The sequence below is a fragment of the Sarcophilus harrisii genome, chromosome 5 (genome assembly GCF_902635505.1).
Source record: "Sarcophilus harrisii chromosome 5, mSarHar1.11, whole genome shotgun sequence".
Taxonomy (NCBI): Eukaryota; Metazoa; Chordata; class Mammalia; order Dasyuromorphia; family Dasyuridae; genus Sarcophilus; species Sarcophilus harrisii.
Genome location: NC_045430.1, coordinates 92,971,157 through 92,991,210, shown reverse-complemented (window position 1 = coordinate 92,991,210; position 20,054 = coordinate 92,971,157). Strand labels below are relative to the sequence as shown.

Sequence of the window (20,054 nt, the reverse complement as noted above, 5' to 3'; positions counted from 1 at the left end):
TATCATACCATTATTAATAAAATCATATTTATCAAGAGCCTACTATGGTGCACATTTCTAATATAGGCATTAAACTTTGTACCAATCAAATTTCTTAAACCTAGAATATTACTTTCTAATCAGTCTTGACTAAGAAAACCTCTCTATTGCAATTATAGCATATTTGGATTTTCAAAATGCCTCTCCAACAGGAAAAAGCACATAAAAGTTGAAACTGGTTCTGCACTCAAGTAAAGAAATACAAATCCCTAACCTGACAATTTGTGCTCATTTGGCAATGGGAGTTACATAATCAACTCACTTCACATTCTAACAACTTGAGGACATAGCTCTACAATAACAAAGACTCCTCTAAGGGGTTTGGAGCTTAGCCTTTGGTTGAAACTGACCCAATCCATAGCAAATTAGGCAGGATACTGTATAGTTGTTTGACATCATTGACTCTAAAACTGAGACTGGTGCCTAAAAGAACAAAATCCCACAGCAATTTCTAGTTTTTTTCCAACTCTTTTTTAGTAAAAGGCTATAGGAACTATACTATAAATAACAGGTCCCAGTAAGTAAATAACAAATCACGAAAACAGATCCCACTGCTGAATCAAACTACATAATATCTCTTCAGCTAAGTGAATATTAAACTTAGATTGCTACCAGAGTACAGAGGAATAGACAACTACCAGAGTACAGAGGAAATAGACAAAGTATAACAGAAAAGCAAACTTACAATAACGTTATGGTAAGAGGAGGAATCAACAGGGTATGGATATTATAAAAACCTAAATAAAAAGAAAACACAAAGCTGGACACCCCTCATAATGATCTTATGTGAAGAATGCATAATTTTTAGTCAAGCAAAGCCTTAAAAAGCCTATCTGTTCCATATTATGTAAAAATTGTTTAATCTTATTTTTGTTGTCTTTACATATATTGTAAAGGGCTGAAATTCTGAATAGGTGCACTGGAATCAGACAACCAAGCACTTACGGCTAATTACCTGTTGGACAACACTCTATTAGCATATGCTTGGAAAATGGCCCTTCCCACTATTCTGTGCTGGCTCTATCTTTTGGTGTACAATTATCTGTAGGAGGGATTAGGGGTGGAGTAAGACAAGCCAGAGTCACTTGGACAGTGTTCATCCCCTTCACTTCTCCCCCTAAAGACCAAGAACTTTTGCTTATCCTGACTCTGGCTGATTCTAAGGCATCCAGGGTGCTAACCCGGACATGTTATATCACACTCTTTCACATCAAAATTAAAAAGGCAATTCAGCAAAGCTAAATAGTACATCAACCAAGTCTGACAGTATAGACAATATTCCAATACCTGTCACCCCACATTTGCCATGTCTTATCCAGTACCAGAGCACATATTTATATTTCTAACTCTGCTCTATTTCTGCTGTATTTCTAATTCTAACTCTGAGAGAAAATATTTTCCTACCTAAGGCTGCTGCCCAATTCAAAAGTTGAGCAACTGGATGCCAACATTTGACACATAGGTCCATTTCCCTTTTGGTTAATGGGCCATCAGTTTCTAGATAGGGTAGACTTGCCTTCACTAACATTACACAACCCATTTACTCCTTCTACATTAGTGACTTAAAATGCACCTTGGGGAGATACTACAAGAACATCAAATATGGACCCTTGCCAAATCTCTTTGCTAGCTAAGACAAAAGAAAAAAAAGCACGTGGGATAAGAAGGGGGAGGAGAACTACTAGTAGAGTTAAAAGGGGGAGCTGGGGCACGTCTGTTATCAATTCACTAAACCAGATGCCTCTCATGCTGTGAAAGTTACCACCTCCTGGGAAAAAGAGTCAGAAGGCTGCTTCTTTTCTCCACAGCTACATATTAAGTCTGAAACTGTTTATGTTCAATCTCAGATACATTCTGTTCACTGGTCCAGAGTTCCAAGTGCAGGTGCACTCAGTTAATCATCCCAACTTACTCCATAGTCACTTCTAGCAGAAAAGATGTTCCAGGCATCAAGATTGTAGACTTTTTGATCTGCACCATTCCAGCCCCTAAAGATTTGCTCAAGGTTTCTGTTCTTTTCAAAATGAAAGGTGTTCCTCCAAAGAAAGGCAAAGCTGAATTCAATCATGGAACAAATCTAGAGGTCAAATTTGAATTAACTGTGGCCAAATAGTGAAGTAAATATGAACAACTTAAATGGTGGAAATGGGAGGAGGGATAGGAAGCAAAAACAAAATTGGATTTCATCAACAGATTTAGAACAATAAGAGAATTTTTTTTATAGAAAAAAAGCTTTTAGATAGGGGTAAAAAAAGGGGGGGAGGGGGTGGGGTAACATCTACCAGAATTCAGAGAAGCAGTATTTATGGTAACAAAGAATTGGAATCAAAACAGTTGTCCAACCAGAGAATGATTAAACAAGTAGTAAACAAGTAGAGTATCACTGCCCTCTAAAAAACAACATGGAGAATTCATGTTGAGACTGATAGAATTGAGGCATTGTAAACAAAACCACAATGAACATCATGGTGTAATTAGCAAAAAATACAAATCAAAGGCTATGCAATTATGACCAATTGGTCACCTGAAAAGTATGCTTTTGTTATCTAATTTTTTATATAATTTTATGTTAATTAAGGCTAATTTTGTTGAACAACTTTTTTTTTAGTCTGTTACAAAGGGTGGTTCATTGATAAAGGAGAGGAAAGGAATATATTTGAAATAAATTCGATGTAAAAATAAGATTACTAAAAATAAGATTACAATTTTTAATTAAACCAGGAAAACAAACGAACTCCATGTTCTTAATGAAAAAGCAGTTTACTTTTTTCAAAGTTATCAAAATATCCAAATTTGACAAAAGTCAGTACAATTTCTGAAATATGGATATAAAAGAAACCACTCTTACAAATATTGGGATAAGTCTTTTGAAGAAAAACCCTAGGGATATAAACATGTTCCAGGGGCAAATCCCAGCATCCAAAGTGCAAAGAAAAAAATGACCAGTGCTTACTCTGTCATATAAAGCTATGCTAATACTAATTTTAAATTCTACTCTCCTGACCATCAGACAGGACACCCAACAGAAAATTTATCAACCTCCAGAAATGATATCTCTCTAGATAAGATGAGGGTCAAGTACCAGCAGAAATTTATTTTTAAAAAGACTGGATTTGACCCCAACTAATGGAAACTTCCAGTCATGTACCACACATAAATATAAGCTTTAGTATATTTACAAGGCTATGCCCACTTAATATCAAGAGCTAATTAATTCATGTTAAGCCAAGCGCGAATTTATTTATTTCTAACTGGCACACCAAACTACCATGTTCAGAATAGAGTCAGATACAGTGGTAAAGGAAATTTTATGTTTGCTGATTGAAGTTGGCATCCTATAGTCCCTTTATCTCTTCCTTCCCCACTCCCCTGCTTTTACTCTCCCCTCTAAGACATGTGAGTTTTGCCAGAGATGGGATTCTTGCCACTACCACAAGGAAATAACTCTTAAAAAAAAAAAAAAAAAAAATCTTTGGGACAGCTGGGTCATTTCATGGGCAGCATTTAAACTTCAAGCTAACAGGAAACTTACCAAAAACAACCACCACCACCTAGTATTTTCTAAAGAATTCATCTAATTCCCATCTCTGCATAGATCTTCTTCTCACTTAAAAGTTAACAAAAACTACCAATATTAGATATTTCTACTTGAACTGAGGATATCTATGTGTATATATAATAAGTTTTAATAAAAATTCCATGCACAGTTAAATTTAATCAAAAGCCTAGAGAATGACAAAAGTAATAGAAGGTATAGGAGGCCACAGAACAGAGTATACAGGTGTGGGCTTTCTTGTAGAGCATAAATGCCAGGGAAGAAACAAAAGTAGAGAAGCTTCACTTGAGCATTGGAGAGGCAAAAAAGTTGCCTTGCCGTCCCAGGGTGGTAGCAGATTTGCTCTTGCTTCCAAACCTAAAATGAAATAGGAATTACATTTAGAGAATACACAACAAAAGAACATGAACAATATATTCACCTCTTGATTGTTTTCAGTTCATGTTTAAAGAAATCCTGAAAACATCAACATTGCTATAACATAATGAGCTCAGTCCCATTCAGTGTGGGGGCACCTCCTGCCACAGAATCTTAGCACAACAGTTAAAGACAAAAAATCCATAGCCATAAAGACTGAGTCTAAAAGGTTGTGCAACACTTCCACACATATAGACCATGCCCACTCACTTTTTTATCAAGAGGAGGGAAATGAGGATTTTCCTCCCCACCCCTCACCCACCAAGCCTGGCCATTGAATTTATTCCCCATTTTATAGATTCTTAGTATTGTTTTCTTTTGCCTAATTACAGTCACTGTGTATGCCATTTCCTTCATTTTACATCAGTCCAAACAAATCCTCCTACACTTTTTCCAAAGAAGAATTTGCTTCCTGTATTTTATAATGTCTTGCACATAATAAGTGCTTAATAAATGCCTCTTCATTCATGCAAATATGATACAGTAACATTCTATAACATCCACATGCCACAATTTGCGCAACCATAACCCAATTATCAAGTACTTATTTAGTTTCAAGTCTTATTACCACAAAACATGCTGTTACAGACCCAGAACAATTACAAGACGACTACAACACAAAAATAAAATACTAAGAAACATCAAAATTCAAATTGCATTCAAATGAACCCATGATTGCATCAATTCAAATCCAAATGTTTCTGATTCCAAATTCAATGCTCTATCATGATTCTCTGGAAGGTGCTGCAGCATTCTGGGGCATGATACAATCAATACAATATCATCCACAAAACAGAAACAGGTGCAAGATCTCACCATCTTTAGAGAGGCCCTCTATAATTTGGACTCTACACTGAATCTCTGCTCCATGACACTCTAGGCAAAATAACTACAGCAAGATAATAATAAAAGGTTTGAACATATTCTGGCATATCTTTCAGGAAATCTTATATAACTTCTAATATGTTAAGAGGAAACACTGTTGTTTTAGGAGAACCTTTAAGGCACTGTTTTGTTTTTTTCCCCCAATCAAATAAAAAAACACAGTGTAGATCTTTTAATTTCTCTATTTTTAATTTCTCTACCAGGGGTCCTCAAACTTTTTAAATAGTGGGCCAATTCACTGTCCTCGAGACTGTTGGAGAGCCGGACTACAGTAAAAATAAGAACTTTGTTTTGTGGGCCTTTAAAAATAAAGAAACTTCATAATCCTGGGTGAGGGGGATAATCGTCCTCAGCTGTCGCATCTGGCACATGGACCATAGTTTTGAGGACCCCTGCTCTACACCTTTTAATCAACTGCATGATGATCAATATGTGGGTTCTACTATGGAATTTCACTTGTCTTTTTTTTAAGGTGAAAAGGAGCAAGATGGGAGAAAAAGAGCCCGAGTATACTTTAATAAAGATCACCAAGAATATCCTAAATGTGTATATATTATATATTATTCTAATAAATGTATATAAAAAGGACACATAGGTGGGTAGTTGCTGGTGCCAAAGAACTCCTATGGATTTTTAGATGGAATGTTATATGTTTTGTTTTACTATTTTTCTATTTCAATGATTTGGGGCATTTCTTCATATGATTATTAGTAGTTTTCATTTCTTCTTTTGAAAATTTCTTCCTCTAAAACCCATGTCTTGCATAGTCTTCCCTTATATCCTCAGGTACTACTGCTTCCTCCCCCAAATTACTCTACATATACTATATCAAAAATGCCAAAAATCTTAGTTCAGTAAGATTTTTGAAATAACCTCTATATCAAAGTAGAATCCTGACAGAATGAATTTAAGTTTCTTAATGGCAAGAACTACTTCATTTTTGTCTGTGTCTTAAGAAGGCTAAGACTGAGCAAGTACTAGGTAAATGCTTGCTGGAATTTGGGACTATGACAAGAAAATAACTAAAATGTCTGTATCCTTTGCCCCAGAGACTCCACTGCTAGGCATATACCTTAAATAGTTCAAAGATTCCATATATTCCAAAATATTCATAGAAGCACTTTTGATGTGCCCATCAATTAAAGAATGGCTAAACAAAATGAATGTGAATATGATGGAATACTGCTATAACAAATGATGGATATGAAGAATTCAGGAAAACATTTTAAGTCAGACAAAAGGATGCCTGGTGAAGTAAGCTGAGCCAGGAAAGCAACTTAGACAATATTTATTACAACAATGTAAACAGAAAAAGAATAATAACGGACTTCCCCTTCTTCCCTCAAAAAACCTCTGAAGGTTGAGCAATTATAATGATCAGCTTGATTTTGGAAAAATGCTCCCCTCTTTCTTCATTTTCAGAGGTGATAAACCATTTATCATTTGAATTCTCTTAGGGAAATTCTTTAAGATCAGATGGCAAGATAAAATATCAGACACTGAAGTCCTTTCTCAAACTAAAGTGCCAAGCATTTAAACACGACTTAAGAGTTACTCCATTGAGCTGGCAACATTGTTAAAACTGTCAAAAAACACTATTTTATAGGGAACTTACACAGGAAAAAGCAATACAAGGATATTCTCAAAACTATTTCTTTAAGAACTTTAGAAAAGATTATATGACATGGGAGATACTGATATAGGACTGCCCAGCATGGTGTACCCTCATCAAAGAAGGTACTGTGCTCTGAGCAAGGCAGAATTGAATTAGCTCACAAGAAACATGAGATGTGCCAAGTTAAAAGAAACCACCCCAAATGTTCATAGGGAACATCTATGTCCAGCCTATGGCAAAGCGTTGTTCTGATCAACCATAGTCAGACACACTAACTTGACTTCTAAGAAAGTGATGTCATTTTGGTCCTTTTTGAGAATGATGGATAATCAACCAACCGAACCATAGGTATAGCAGACTGTAAGACATGATCAGTGTGCTAGTAAAGTGTTGCTTAACTTTTTTTCCCTTCTTTTAAAATCTTTGTTACACATGTATAAGACTGCTTGCCATCTTGGGGAGAGAGTGGAGGGAGGGAGGGGAAAAATCGGAACAGGAGTGAGTGCAAGGGATAATGTTGTAAAAAATTACCCTGGCATGGGTTCTGTCAATAAAAAGTTATTTAATTAAAAAAAATAAAATCTTTGTTACAAAGAATGGCGGTTAGTATAGGGAAAGACAAAGGGCTATATAAAAGAAAGAAATGTGTTATTACAACAAAAGGCATCAATAAAAAATTATAAAAAAATTGTTTAAGTTCATTGACCAGTTATCTAATGGAGAATTTTTTTTAATGTTTGAGATGTAGCTCCAGAACCAAGTTTAAGTACTGCCTATGATATATATTGGTTTGCATGAAACTTGCCAAGTCATTTAATTTCTCAATGTTCTAGACAAGACTAGGAGTTTAAAGAAGGTGACAATCTGCAGTTTGGTTTCTATGTTTACCTTGGGTATCAGATTTCCCATATTCTAGAAACAGTTTTTCTTTTCTTTCACATCTTTCTACTGATTTTGTTCAAACAAAATCTTGAATTTTTTATAATCAAAATGATCAGTTTTGTCTTCTGTCATCATATGGATATGTCTGAAAAGTTATCTCCTTTTTTTTCCTCTAATTTTTTTTTTTAATTTCAAAAGTTTTCTTTTGCTTAGGGACTAATCAACAGAAGAAAAGCCATTTAAAAACACTGAGAAGTCAAAGCCTACTTACTTAGGAGTATTCTTACTGATGGTAGAACGGACCCTCTGGGACAGTGAACTGGATGAAGGAGTCTTGATGAGCTGCTGCTCAGGAGTAGTCAAAGGCCCTAATACACTCACTTCAACAACAACAAAAAAAATAAAAATTATCAACATGTGGGGAAAAAACATTCTAGAAAAGAGATAAATTCATCCATGTTCAATTTCATATTAAAAAAAACCTCATTGGGGATACTATCAAAAGAGCTAAATTCAAAAACCCAAAGATTTGTCATATATATATATGTAAAACCTTAACAAATGACTTACTATCTCTAGTAACCTTGCACAAATGTTTACCTGCTTTATTTATCTTTCCCATGGTTGATTAAAAGATCCATTGTCCCCTAAAAAGTACTGGCAATTAAAAAGATAGCTTTAAGGAAAATGAAGGAAGAGAATATTACCAAAGCTAATGACAGGCCTTAATCCAATTAGATATTACTTCTTCAGGAAGAACACTTATTTATTTAAGATCTGCCTAGAGATCCTTACCTTTAACATCTGGCGTCTGTGGTGTAGAAAAAGCATTGGAGTTTCCGATGCCATGCATTGGGTCAATGTTCTCCTGTTCTACCATCATGAACCGACTCCAGTATTCCAGTGGCAGAGAAAGCAGGCGTTCTACCACCTGAAAAGGCCAACACCTAGAGATCATTTCCTAAATACCTCAAAAATAATGTTTTCCTCCTTTTAAAGCCATGACACAGTATTATTATCTGTGATGAGGAATCTCTGTTGGATAGTTAAGACATCTGAACATTCACATATGCCTGTGAAAATACGGATAATTTGTTGTATATCCTTTGAGAACTATATGGTAAAACCCACCCATAGCTAGTTTATCATGTGATATAGATTTTTAGGAACATCATGTTCCGGATTACCTTGGGCTGGCGTTTGGTATCCTGTAGTATTGTCATAGGATCAGGATTAGGTACTGCATGAGCAACTATTGTAGGACCAAAGACTTTGGCCAAATTGGCAACATCCATTTTAGTGCTGGAGCTCTGAGCAACTCTAGACCAAAGAAAATGTTAAGTCAGAAAGTATGCTATTAACTCTTATAGAAATAGCAAAATATAGATCCCAACTAAAAATAAATTAGAACTCCCCACATCAGTCAGTTCAGAATCTTTCCAATTGTAAATTCTATAACCTCCAGAGATAGATGTTATCAAAGAAACATTTACACTGACCTCTGCAAGTGTATCATGAGGAAAGCTAATGTGTCTCTGTTGGCCTGGGGGAGTTCACCAATAGCCTGGTACATGGCAGCTATGCTGTTGTCCTCATCTGTGAGTTCTATAAATGAAAAGAAAATACTCAAAAGCCTAAAGGCTCCTTTCCCCTGACAGCAGGTATTTGGGTTATTGACTAAAAAGGATCATCTATATAGTACATTTTTGATTAGGTTCATGGCTACATCAGCCTCAAGTTCCATTAACAAGCAGGATACTGACCAACAGCTCAATATTAGAAGTCAGAACTTAAAAAAAAAAAAAAACACCGGCTCTTTAGTTAAGAAAGTACTTTGTTCATGATCTAAGACCACACAAATTACTGCAATGATGTCAACTATGAAGGTACTCAAAAAAATCTTTGAACTAAACGTTTGCAGATTCTTTTTTCCCCCTAATAACATTAAAGATAATACCTAAAACAAAAGCCATCACAAAAAACAATTTTCCCCTCAGATCAGTCCTTACCTGCTGCTTCCATAAAGGTCTTATTTAACCGAAAGGTCAGAAGGGGTTCCTTGAGGTTCCGAAGAAAGTCTTTAAGAAGGCCACATATAGCATGGATGTCATCTACTTTACTAAGAATAGGCACAGTTTTTGATCGAAGGAACTTCTCTTTCAATTCTTTTACTGTCCGGTCACAACCTGAGATCCTATAGAGACCTGCCTATAATCAGAAGACCCTCGATTGAAGAAAGTTCTATTTGCAAAATGCAACCACAATCCTGACTCCTGCCTCTAAATCTTACCTCATTCAACCCCCGTTGTTCGATCTCATTTACACAATGAACAATAATGGAGGGGATCATTGGTGAAGTCAGAGACACAAAATCTGCCAGAGTTCCCTTAAAAAAAAAGAAGAAAGAAAACTTACAATTATGCTTCAACAGCACTCAGACTAGTAGGTATAGCCTGAAAATTTTGCACACTTAATCATCTTTAGAAGATCCTGACTTAGGCTAGATTATTGTGTATCATATCCCCAAAAGTATGTATTACCAGCTATGTATGTACATATCTATATATTATATTTTACGTGTGGATCTGTTTGCATACTGCATGGGATATATGTGTGTGTTTATATATACTTCCCAAAGAGACCTATCTATTCCATATCCTTCTAGTGATATTTATTGGTCAAAAACAGGTAAATGTTTTGTTAATAGTCAAGAGGAAGATAAGAGTGCTAAAAAGGGTCAATGCAAAGAAAGAGTATTCTAGCAAAGAAGGGGCAATTCTACCAAACATTCCTGACTATGGAGTTTCTATACAACAATTAAAACTAATTAAGCTTAATAAGATTGCAAAGAACTAATCAACACCAAGGAACTAAGAAATCTAGTGAATCTATAAATGAGAAGCTCTGACAGATGCACATTTGCTCAGCATCTTGAGAGAAATTCTTAGAATCAATAGCTTCAAACTCCAACATGGCCTCACATTACTCTGAGCCTCTCCCCTCCTCCAATTTTAAAGAATGACAATTTTCAAGAGTTGGAAGGGACCTCTGAGGTCAAACCTTTACCTGTATAAAATATTCTTTATTATATTACTATCAAGTAGTCTTTCAGTCTTTAGAGACCTATAATGAGGAATAACCAATAATTTCTGTGATAATTCATTCCGCTTTTAGATAGCTTTAATTATCAGCAAATTACTCCTTATATCAAAATTGTTCTACTCCTAGTTTCTGAATAAAGGCAAGAAACCTTACAAAATGCCAAGGGATGCCAAAACCAAGAGTTTTTGAAAGGTTTCTTCCTTCCAACGTTTTTTCTTTTTAATAAATAATATATAATAATAAAGACCAAATAAAGATTTTGCTAAAAGTTTTTTTCAGTCCTAATTAGTATATTCAGAAGCTAAATCACATAATTCAATATAATCATATAATTCTATGAAGTCTCTCAATTGCTTCAATGACTATACAGAGTCTATAAGCAGTGAACAGTTCCCAAAGTAAATTGTACCTCTCCTATTCTGACAGGTGTGCCTGTCAATGTTGGAATGCAAGGAAGGGGACAACGATCCCGGCATTCTGGGTGAGCCACTACTCGACAGTCTCGGCATTTTAGGGACAATTTTCCAAACTTTATCCTCTTTCCACAAGGAACACACGACTCTGGTTTAATAACCTAGAAGGAACAGGCACAGAAGAAGATCATGAAAACTAAAAGAAAAAACAGGAAGGATGATATATAAAGGAACAGATTTAGAAAAACTTGGAAAGGCTTCCATGAACTGATCAAGAGTTCAAGTAAGAACCAGAAGAATAACAAATAATAATGACACCATTTAAAAAAAACTAACAACTGTATGTAAAAGACTTATGAACTATGACCTGACGAATATGGAAACATGTCTAGAAGAATTAACCTACATCAGATTGCTTGCTGTCTTGCAGAAGGTGAAGGAGGAAGGAGAGGGAGAAAAATATGGAACATAAGGTTTTGCAAAGATGAATATTGAAAACTATCTTTCCATTTACTTGAAATAATAAAAATACTATTAAAAAAAAGAACTATAAATCAACTGTTTAGTGTTTTAGCTACAGCTTATTTAATCTTCACATATGAAAGTATACCCAAATATAAAGTAAAAATCATTAAAGTGCAAACCAAAAGTTTCTTCTTATAGACATTCATAGACTTACCGTCTTAGAAACAAATTCATGTAAGCGCATGCCTCCATTACTTTGTGGAGTACTTGAACTATCAGTCTCTGGTCTGGACTCCACATTCCTGCTAGCCAGTGTAGAGTCACTATTCCAAGGCTGTAAAGTGCCTAAAATATACCAAAATAAACAACTCAGACTTCATATTCTTTGGTCTATTCCAATTATTCACAGGGACCCAAGAAGCATGAAAACAAAGTTTTAATAAGCTAATTTGCAACTATAACTAGTAAAAGGTCCTATCTTCAAGGTAAGTCAAAGATATGAAGCCAATAATAAATGTCACAGCTAATGACTGAAAGCTGTCAGTATGATGCTTTATCAATCTAAAATGCTCTATTTTTCTTCATGGATCAGCAAGAAACTTCAACACATCCTGGCAAGTTTATTCTAAGAACTCTAAGAATTCTAAGAATTCCAATTTTACTATTTCTTACATAAGCATTGTTAGCTATAAACCAAAATGACCTGTTTTCCGCCGATTCCTTGTCCAATGGGGCACAGTTTCAATAGTGGATACTGCTTCAATAGGACCACCATCATTTGGAACAGTGACTGTAGTTTTTGCGACTATAGATTCATTCCCCTAAAAGAAAGGAATCAATGAGAGGGGGCAAATATGCTGCAAGAGACAAAACAGTAGAGTAAATGAAATTTCTCCCTACCTAATCTTTTTGGCTCATGATAATCTGTTAAATTCTGATCAGATTTTAGGGTACCAAATGGGTTTTTTCTATGTTTAGAAACTCATACTTTAAAATGAAAAATTTGGTTATAATAATACATACCCAAGTTATTTAGAATCAAATATAAGACAAAAATTGCTCAAATTAGATATGGAGTAATCTAGTTTACTAGGAAGTGACAGGTTATATTGTGCAGAAAAATTTTCCTCCATCAACTAGATCTCAAATGATAACACTGCATTACTGACACTAGGAATTTTCAATGCTAGAGGACAAAAATCTCTTGATGTTCATAACCACAACTGTCTCTGCTGTATTGCTCTCACCTGGTCTATTGTAGAACCAATGGAACGGGTTTTCTTTATTGGTCCTGGTGGACCTTCTATAAACTGTCGACTGTTGGAACGCTAGAGATGGGACAAAGAATGATAATGTTAGGATGGAGCAGTAGTTTTTTGAGATAAAAGGACTAAACTGGCAAATCTTTATCAAGTAACTAGGGACTAAAGCTTGGGGTAGGAGGATTAAAGTAGAAGACAAAAGAGGAGAAAGCAAAATATGCCCTTCACACCTTACATCTTCATTTGTTTTTAAGATATATTCACATAAAATGGCTTTAGTGTCCTGAACTATATGAGTAAGCTTTGAGAATGTAAACGACAACCTGAGTAAAAAAGGGCTTGTAATCCTATCTAAGGTCAGGCAGAATTTTGGGACAATTGCTCCAATTGAAATGCACACACACACACACACACACTTCTACTTGGAGCTTTTCTTAGGGCAGCAAAATGTTTCATATAAAAATTAAGATGGCAACTGTTGGCAGGCATAAATTATATTGTTTTCTAAGAATGAAAACTGATAAAATTCAGGCCAGAAAATAGGGCTGGGACCTGGTCATTCACTGATAGAACAAACCACAATTTAATAATGTTTTATTTCATGCCCCCCCCACCCCCTACCCCACCCCTAGCTCCCTTAAGGCCAAATAGGATCAGTACATTAGGAATTTGGCATTGCAGCTGAATTTCATGTTGTAACTTTTCTACTTCCTTTGTAGCAAAGAACTCAACATACCCTCTTTTCTCTCTTCTTCAACCTTAAGGTCTTCACCATAGAAGAATCCCAATCCTGTTGGAAAGCACATTATCATATTCAAAAAAAATTTTTTTGTTAGGCCTGCATTGACCCCACATCCAAGTTTCCAGAAAACTTTTTGTCTCAACCCAACTTGCTTACAGATTTAATAGGGAGCAAACTTCAAATTAAACTCTACAGCCAAAACACACTACATATCTTTATTGTTGTATCAGAATCTTCATCATTCCATGGACCATACTGCCCATGGGGTGGTTTGCCATTTCCTTCTCCGGTGAATTAAGGCAGAGAGAGGCTAAATGACTTGCCCAGAGTCACACAGCTAGTAAATGTCTGAAATTGGATTTGAACTCGGGTCTTCCCAACTCTAGGTCCAACACTCTATCCACCTAGCTGCCCCTACAGTACCATTATAATACCCTTAATAACTGAAAACTATGATTGAGATAATACACATACATACATGTAAAGGTTTCAAGTACAGACCAAAAAGTCTATCAAGTCTACCAAAAGTCTTGCTTTTACATTGTGGTTTTCATCATTTCCTAATTCTTTTTGCCAAGAGTTTAAGAATCTGCAGAAATCCTATACATTTCACTAATCTAACCGAGAGAGACACCATTCCCACTCTCAAAGAGCATTTTTCTTTTTTTGATTTAATAATCAAATGCTGCTACTTAAGAAATGTCTACACAAATTACTGAATTAAGTCTCCTCCTTATGCCTGATAATGGTGCTTTATATTAAATAATTTGAATTTAGAATCCAAACTTGTTATTAAGTTTACAAAATTTTCCTTTTAAGGCTTACAGAATTTTCAGTCTTGGGAAATTTATACAATGGATAATTGGTCTAATGAAATTATAATTCTATTCATAATCAGGAAAACTTGGGCCACTGGTCACTTGATTCAGTTTGAGTTACTGTGAATATTGATTTATAATGAATTATGTCTATAATTTTAAGAGTTTATAATGCCCTGAAATTTTTACTAACATCCTAGGTTTAAATTAATTTTTCTCATTTCAAAAAGGCGACAACTAATTTTTGAACCTGAAAAGTAAATAACTCTTTCCCCCCTATGAAATATATTGTATCGAAGAGGCTCTCCCAATTAATATCATATTTAAAAATATTTTACCACTTTGGGTACCTTAGAAAAACTGACCATCAAAGAAATTTCATTATTACTCAAATTTTTTTTTTGATAGTCTCCTGGAGAAAAATCCAAACCAGTAGGAAAGAAAGCCTTTTCTTATCATAAAACACTGTGCACAAATGCATCTTATGGTAGTTGCCAATCCCTCTCACACTTTAGAACTATTTTTTGTGTATCAGTAGTTTCCTTCTACTTGGGATATATATAAACCACTTTCTCCTCAAGCCCCACACTTGAAAAATAAGGTTTAAATCTATTCATCTATATTACTGTTCTGTAAGAAATGACCAACAGGATGATTTCAGAAAGGCCTGGAGAGACTTACACGAACTGATGCTGAGTGAAATGAGCAGGACCAGGAGATCATTATATACTTCAACAACAATACTAGATGATGACCAGTTCTGATGGATCAGGCCATCCTCAGCAACGAGATCAACCAAATCATTTCTAATGGAGCAGTAATGAACTGAACCAGCTATGCCCAGAAAAATAACTCTGGGAGATGACTAAAAACCATTACATTAAATTCCCAATCCCTATATTTATGCACACATGCATTTTTGATTTCCTTCACAAGCTAATTGTACAATAATTCAGAGTCTGATTCTTTTTGTACAGCAAAATAATGTTTTGGTCATGTATACTTATTGTGTATCTAAGTTATATTTTAATATATTTAACATCTACTGGTCATCCTGCCATCTAGGGGAGGGGGTGGGAGGTGGGGTAAGAGGTGAAAAATTGGAACAAGAGGTTTGGCAATTGTTAATGCTGTAAAGTTACCCATGTATATATCCTGTAAATAAAAGGCTATTAAATTAAAAAAAAAAAATTTAAAAAAAAATAAATAAATCTATTCATCTAAATATATATCTGGGATGGGCAGAAAATTGGACAACCTATCCCTATGGGGGCACCCTCTCTCTACCCTCAGCCCAACACATTCAAGCTGCTTAACTGTTTTCGTGGCTTGAATGAAATGAGTCACCAATTCCATTTCTTCTAATAAGGACTACCAGGTGTTATCATTTACCCTATAGCTTCTTCTCTCCCTTTCTCTCCTTGTAATCATCTGATCTACTATCAAAACCTAAGGACTTGTGAGTCCCACCATCAGTCCCTCCCTTTGCTGAATCCTTATGACTTTGGGACTTTTCCATTCACCCTGATGCAGATCTCCCCCAGTGAAAAGGATAAGCTCCACAAGAATAGGAATTACCTAATCTTTTCTAGTTATATTTTGAGTGGTTAACACAGAGTTTGGGACATAGTAAATGGTGAACCAATTTTGTTCCTTCATTCACCAAATTACAAGAAAGCAGATTAGATTTGAAAAATGTTTTGTTTGGGTTGTGTGTGGGAGGGGTAAGAGGTGAAAAATTGGAACAAGAGGTTTGGCAATTGTTAATGGTGTAAAGTTACCCATGTATATATCCTGTAAATAAAAGGCTATTAAATTAAAAAAAAAAAAAATGTTTTGTTTCTTTTTAAATTTACTAGTTGAGGCCTTGATTAATTAGGACATCATTAATTTCAATGTTGAATTCTGAACTGTGCATTCTTTCTTTCAGAAAGAAAGCCTCTTAAATAGGTGTTTGAGAGTGAGAATACAGGTGATAGAAAGCCATTTTCAATTGCTCTGTCAGAATTCAGAGTATAGTAAACCAATGAAATAACAAGATAGCAAAGGAAGGGAATGTTGCCTCGGTGTGCTTGGGGTGGGGTGGGGTGGGGGGAAGATGGAGATAGGGTGGGGTAGGAAGGAGAGGGAAAGGGTAGAGAGAGAAAAGAGAGAAGGAAAGGGGGGGAGAGAGAAGGAGAAAGGGAGGGAAAAAATCTAAAGGGAAAAGAGAAATAGAGACTTTTTGGAGCTTTATCAAAGCTTCATTACCAGGGATTCATCAGTCTTGTCAAAGCTGATATCTGATAAAATGGAACCCGACTCATCAATGGTTGACAGTCTAAAGAGTAAAACAACAGAGTATTAGTCACAGAAGGCAGCAGAAGGTAAATTCTAAGCTCAGTGAGTTCCACTGGTCAGGTCACACAATACAAAGAGCAGTCTGTTTCATATGGAAACAACTACAAGGGCAAAGCTTGGCTGTAATTTTTTTTCTTTAAAGGGCTTACAAAGCTAGCTCCCAGTTGCAGACAAGAGTAGGATGCTCCACCTTCCAAGCTGTGTTTCTACCACAGGCAACTCAAAATCTGTGGCAAGTGAAAGAATGAAATTTAAACTGATCTAAAACGAAGCTGTGTTCAATGTAACACAGATTTACTCTATCTAGCACTCGTTTTCTAATAAATTAACTCATATGTTTTTAGTTATAACTATCTCTCCATAAGACAACTGGACCCTACAACACAGTACCTAAAGCTCTTGACTTTCACATTTATTTTGCTGGATGTTAAATTAAATGGTGAATTAGCTGAACTAGAATTGCCTAGCCTAAGCTCACAGCTTAGACACTTTCTAAACCAAAAAAGCAACAATAAATCTTTGGAGAATAAACACAAAGGATTCCTGAACTGCCACTACCACTATAGGCTTCTTAACAATGTGCAGAATTACTTATTGATGTGCAATTTAGTCCCAACATCGAAATCTTACCAGTGGCAAGACAAAGTCATACTAAGAGATAAAAGGCTGGCCCCCAAGCCTTCATTTCCCACCCTCCTCTCCTCATTTTTCCTGTTTTATTCAGCACACACTCCAGAAGCAGAATATTCACAAGTTCAGATAATAAGAACTTCGGACAGCTGTGTACAATCCTGATCAAACAACAACAGATGCTGTTCCCCCACCTTTTGTTCCCAGCATTGCCGCTGGATTGCTGGCCCCTGTTGAGGAAAGCCAGAGCTGATTTTTGTTCCTCGCTTAGCTGAATACTGCCAGATGCATCACACATGAGCAGCTCCCGAATCAGCTGAATCTGTCGTTCCTACAGACCACAGCAGAGTAAAACATCATAACTAGCCAGGGGAGAAAGCTTCACCTCAGATTTATGGGATAGGCAGAGCAGAAGACATTAAAATACAGCATTATGCAAATAGGCTTTCGGGAAGGCTACTACACCAATAGCATATTAATTCACATCAAGCCTAGATTGTTTTCAGTCCCTGAGTATTAAAACAAATTCTATTTAAAATAGTGGGGTTTCTGCTACAAGACTTCTAGATTACACTGCTAATATGAAAGAACTATTTTAAAATGAGGGCCTTAAAGTAGATTTGTCATAGCAAATATTTCAGCAGCATCTTATGGGACAATTGTTGGCTTTTTCCTACAGGTCAACACAGGCCTGTGGAGCAAGATGCATTTAAAATGGATACAAACCTGTAACATAGTGGAACCAAACAATTTGAATTTACCCAGGCATCTCAAGCACTGCACCAAGATGGATTAGGGCTTCCTACCTGAAACCTGACACTGCACTACTGTACAATAACCCATCCTAATATATTAAAATGCTAGTGCTCTGTCAATTACACTGTTCAACTGTTTGAATAATCCCAATTCTTTGTTCTGGAACAGAGAATAGTGATGCAGAAAGCCTTATAGTATATTCTTCTCTATTACAGTGACTAAATAATTAGAGAGAGAGAGATAACCACAAGAGGCATCTACAATGTTTAGAGCATATAAAGGGAGAGCCAACAACTCATGCTAGACTATGTAAATCGAAAATATCCTTTGCAGAAAGCTTGGAGATCCCCCATGCAAAAGGTTGACATTTCCAGTCCATCACAAGATGCATTGGAAAAGATCCTGTCTTGGTTGCTAGTAAGAGTTATAACTCAAGAAACAATACATACCAGCTTTTCGCAGTCGGCTTCTGCTCGTTGTCTCCGTTTGATCTCCACGTCTACCTGATTTCGTGCATGCTTCAGTTTCACATCCAGAGCACTACGTTCTGTCTCTGCTTTCATTAAAAGATCCTTGTATCTTCCCAATTCATGCTCTGTCCTTTGCCATTTCTTGCGAAAGTCTTCAAAATTCTTTGCCAACTGAATAAATTCTGAGGAAAAGGAAAAATATCAATAATTCAAAGAGAATAAATGCTAATAAACAAGTCAGCAAGTGGATTTATTCTAAATGAATCATTAAAAGACCAGCTGAACCATGAGCAAATACAGCTGAAAACAATCTAGTTCCAACTATAGATTTTGGACGGAAGCTCTTTGCTCCATACTCTTCCATATTTGAGGGTCTTACATATTTCATAAGGAGAGGTTCCTGTTTTGATAGGCCACTTTTTCTTTGGCCAGTGACATCTGTTACAAATAAGTTACTCATTAGTCATCTGGTTCCAGATGTGACACTAAAGCTCTTCAAGAGAATGCAATCAAAAAGAAACACCTTTGGGGCATCTGTCATATACCAGGACAGTTACAGCTATAAAATAAAAACACTCTTTTACAGTCATGCATTGCTGCACCAGAGAGACACTGAACAGCACATTCAAATGTAACTGCTGTAATATGCTCCAGTAAATATAGATTGTTATGTATGTCTAGACCTGTAATTCCATTTAGCTAGATAATTATACAAATATTGATTTGTATGTAAAAGCCAATTTGCTTTAGCTGTTTAACACTACCCTGAAGGGTATATAAACGGTCAATTGCAAAGTTACAGAAGATTCTACCTATTTTTGGTAAATCATGGTTGGGAAGACATGGAGTTTCTCTGAGAGCTGGTCTATGTGACCAAAAGACTAATGCATTACTTACTGGTTACTTTACAGTTAAGAACTATTCATCTATAATTCATTTGAAATATTTGTCGTATATTTAATCTCAAACCTACATTGAATCACTACTCCTTGATAAAAATTCAAGCATGCAATTCTGGCATTGGTCAACTTGCCAATGTGTGAAATTTTATGATTGAAATTAAGCCATATTACAGACTAATAGCATGTTCTCAGAAACATTGTAAGCCAAATTGAACTTAGAAGTAAGGAGGTTTATGTAATAGAAAAAAAGTGGACACAATGGTTATTCATTAACTGGAGAATGGCTGAGCAAATTGTGGTACATGAATATGTATGTGGTATATGACTATAACAGATTATCACCCCATAACAAATGGCACATTTACACAAAAAAGAAAGTTGGGAAGACTTGTAAAAGACTAATGTTAGCATGGCAAACAAAAGCAAGAATAAAATAATGACAAAAACAAAGAAAAACAGGCAGAACTCCAATTCAAGATAAAGACTAATCTTCAGAGGAATGAAGGTAAAACTCATTTCCCTTCCCTCAGCAAAGTAGTAGTACTGTAACTGTAGACTAAAGGTATAGATTGAAGCACATGTTATCAGTCTGTTGGATGTGTGTTTTTGGCTTAACTGCATTATTTCATTGTTATAAAGATTCTAGTAGGACAGTACTGAATAAATTATTAGAAAGTAACAGAAATGGGAAACCAGGATTAACAAAATATTTTTTTAATCTAAGAAGCCTAAAGAAATTTTAATAACCCCTTAATTTTAA

General features: G+C 35.6%; 1 protein-coding gene across 3 annotated transcripts in view; it reads right to left on the bottom strand.

Moving 5' to 3' along the window:
• Positions 1–2,780: 2,780 nt before the first annotated feature.
• Positions 2,781–20,054, bottom strand: part of RACGAP1 (Rac GTPase activating protein 1) — a 38,922-nt gene continuing 21,648 nt past the window's right edge. For 2 of the 3 annotated variants that reach the window (XM_031937925.1, XM_023504277.2), the window contains exons 3-17: positions 18,372–18,574; positions 17,361–17,497; positions 16,447–16,516; positions 13,373–13,426; positions 12,622–12,702; positions 12,078–12,195; positions 11,589–11,719; positions 10,906–11,070; positions 9,685–9,780; positions 9,404–9,602; positions 8,894–8,999; positions 8,582–8,714; positions 8,190–8,325; positions 7,666–7,774; positions 3,723–3,952 (exon numbers count right to left, since the gene is read on the bottom strand). In XM_031937925.1, coding sequence (XP_031793785.1) covers positions 3,877–3,952; positions 7,666–7,774; positions 8,190–8,325; positions 8,582–8,714; positions 8,894–8,999; positions 9,404–9,602; positions 9,685–9,780; positions 10,906–11,070; positions 11,589–11,719; positions 12,078–12,195; positions 12,622–12,702; positions 13,373–13,426; positions 16,447–16,516; positions 17,361–17,497; positions 18,372–18,574 — 1,814 coding nt within the window. In that variant the 3' untranslated portion in view covers positions 3,723–3,876. Of the gene's footprint in view, positions 3,953–7,665; positions 7,775–8,189; positions 8,326–8,581; positions 8,715–8,893; positions 9,000–9,403; positions 9,603–9,684; positions 9,781–10,905; positions 11,071–11,588; positions 11,720–12,077; positions 12,196–12,621; positions 12,703–13,372; positions 13,427–16,446; positions 16,517–17,360; positions 17,498–18,371; positions 18,575–20,054 lie in introns of all 3 variants that reach the window. The other variant, XM_031937924.1, reaches the window with a different exon arrangement.